At 44.8% G+C, this 2,500-nt stretch overlaps 1 protein-coding gene across 3 annotated transcripts in view; it reads left to right on the top strand.

The window, feature by feature from the left end:
- LOC137029361 (limbin) overlaps positions 1-2,500 on the top strand; it is a 17,295-nt gene that overhangs the window by 7,973 nt on the left and 6,822 nt on the right. For all 3 annotated transcript variants that reach the window (XM_067399127.1, XM_067399064.1, XM_067398988.1), the window contains 5 exons: positions 165-388; positions 808-1,012; positions 1,164-1,262; positions 1,352-1,552; positions 2,490-2,500. The exon at positions 2,490-2,500 is cut by the window's right edge and continues 186 nt beyond it. In XM_067399127.1, the coding sequence (XP_067255228.1) occupies positions 165-388; positions 808-1,012; positions 1,164-1,262; positions 1,352-1,552; positions 2,490-2,500 (740 nt within the window). The remainder of the gene's footprint in view (positions 1-164; positions 389-807; positions 1,013-1,163; positions 1,263-1,351; positions 1,553-2,489) is intronic.

Genomic DNA, 2,500 nt, shown 5'->3' with positions numbered 1-2,500 from the left:
GATGTGATGATTTGATGCTCAAGAAACATTTATGATTATTATCAATGTTGAAAACAGCTGTGCTGCTGCAGATATAAAATCTTAATTATTCTGATTATTCAGCCTCAGATGACTGAGGATTGTGGGAAATCTAAGCGGCTGAAGGTGTTCTGTCTCGTGTGCAGGTGAGTCTGTGTGTGCTGCAGGCGTCACTGGCGGAGCTGAAGGCGTCGTCTCCGGGATCTGCGCGTTTGCTGCCGCAGACGGAGGCGATCCAGGAGCGTCTGCAGCGGAGGGGTAAAGCGGCGGCCCGCGAGCTGCGATCCGCTCAGAGCCGCGTCCGACAGCAGCAACGGCAAGAGCTGCAGGACCAGAGGAGCATCCGAGACGCCTTCAGAGAATACTGCAGGTGAGGCCTGAAACTACACGCTGAAGAGCTTCAGGAGCGTTTCTGAGTTCACACACAGCCGCTCACGAAGAGTCATGAAGCGTTCGACAGCTCAGCTGAACTCAGTAAAAGTAATATATCATCACACTTTCCCAGGTGATGAATCACTGTAGGACTGTACTTTCATATTACACATTTTCTGGAATGACATTATCTAATTAAATATGCACTTATTTGAGACGTAACGCTTTTAACTGTTTAATTATATAAACCTTTTCAATGAACTTTTTAATCTCTGTAGAGAGTGAGTTTCAGCATGTTTGATTGTGTAACACACACATGCTGTTCTAGTGGAGCGTCGGGTGTCGCTGTGTTCTGCAGAATGTGATGAAGGCAGAATCTGGTGTGTGTGTGTGTGTGTGTGTGTGTGTGTGTGTCAGCGCTCTGTGTGTGTGTCAGCGCTCTCTCTCGCATGAGCAGCGCCTGTGTCTGCAGCTGGAGTGTGTGAACGCCGCGTGTCGTCTGGATCGATGTCTTGTGCTGCATCATGCCATCTGTGAGCTCGAACGGCTCGGCTCAGACGCCAGTGACCCCGCCGTGACCCTCAGTGACCCCACCGTGACCCCTGCAGGCTCAGAGACAGAGGTGAGTGTTGCCAGGCAGTGAGGCGCTCGCGATTTTCATCATTTACCTTCAGTAAATGTATCTTGATTTAAAAATGTTTACATATTTATGCTGGAAAATAGTGTGTGTGTGTGTGTGTGTGTGTGTGTGATGCATTTCCTCTGACCTGCAGAGGTCATCAGAGGTCACAGAGCTGCAGTGTTTCCAGAGGCGCCTGCAGGAGAGACTGCGACCGCAGCACAGCGACACGCAGAACGACGCGCGGCAGAGGGTGAGAGAGACATGATCACATGATCACGCGACATTCATGACAGCTGCAGATGAATGAAACACCTGTGTGTGTGTGTGTGTGTGTGTCAGGAGGCGTGTGTGTTTCAGGAAGAGCAGCTGCGCGTGTGTCAGGAGCGTGTGGCCGTGTTTGTGGCGTCGCTGCAGTGGGAACATGCGGAGAAGAAAGCCAAAGTGACAGAGACACACACAGCCCTGCTGAAACTACAGACACTCGTCACTGCAGAGCTACACACCAGTGACGCCACACACGCCATCCACACACACCGCCTGGTGAGACAGACACACACACACACACACACACACACACTATATGCATCTCATCCTGGTTTTCGTCTGGAGATTATATCAGTGTAAAATATCAAATCAGCATCATGAAATTCACTATATTTGTGAAGCGTTTCAAAACATTCACTCACTCGACTCCAGCTATTGGTGGATCTCATGTGAGTGACGGGTTGCCCCGCCCTCATCATCAGAGAAGAGAAGAGATTGTGATTCAAGATTACCAGAACATGAATTTAAAACAATAATCGATAAATCATTCAGAATAAACACTGAAATATTCCATAAGAAACAATAATTGTCCATTTTGATTTCATGGTGACTTTAAAAGACCTTTAAACCAAAGTTTTACATATTTTTACCACATTCTGTGATAATAACAGCTCACTGAGTTCAAGAGTGATTTGCTGCTTGAAGTGAACTTGCCTTTTGTGACCGGAGAGAGTTCAAAGTTCAAAATGTTTTTGATTTATTTCTGATTTTGGTCTTCCGATCGAGCGAATGGAACCAAAACAAGGGAAAAAAAGTGTTATTTTCATCACAATGAGTTATAAAGTATGTTATCGTCCAGCTCTAATCTGCCATATGTGAATCAGGCATGAAGACATTATAAACATCATGATTTTCTGTGAAAAGTGCTATAGAAATACATTTTACTTGACTCCAAATTCTGTTTTGTTTTTTTTTTACTTTTGAGTTGTTAATTGTCATTAGATTTTCATTTCTGTATTATAATGAAAATTACAGGCAGGACAAAAGCGTAATGTTTAAATACATCGTACTAATATACCTTGTTTTACAGCAATGAGAAAACAGAAAAAAAGAAAAGATTACGAAAGTAACGCATTGGTGAAATGTGATTTGATTTGTCTTGTGATTCTCTGATGAATTATGACGTTCTTGACGAGTGTCTGTCACTGTCGAGGCTCTGGAGGA

The sequence above is a fragment of the Chanodichthys erythropterus genome, chromosome 1, assembly GCF_024489055.1.
Source record: "Chanodichthys erythropterus isolate Z2021 chromosome 1, ASM2448905v1, whole genome shotgun sequence".
Taxonomy (NCBI): Eukaryota; Metazoa; Chordata; class Actinopteri; order Cypriniformes; family Xenocyprididae; genus Chanodichthys; species Chanodichthys erythropterus.
This window is presented reverse-complemented; position numbering and strand designations above follow the sequence as displayed.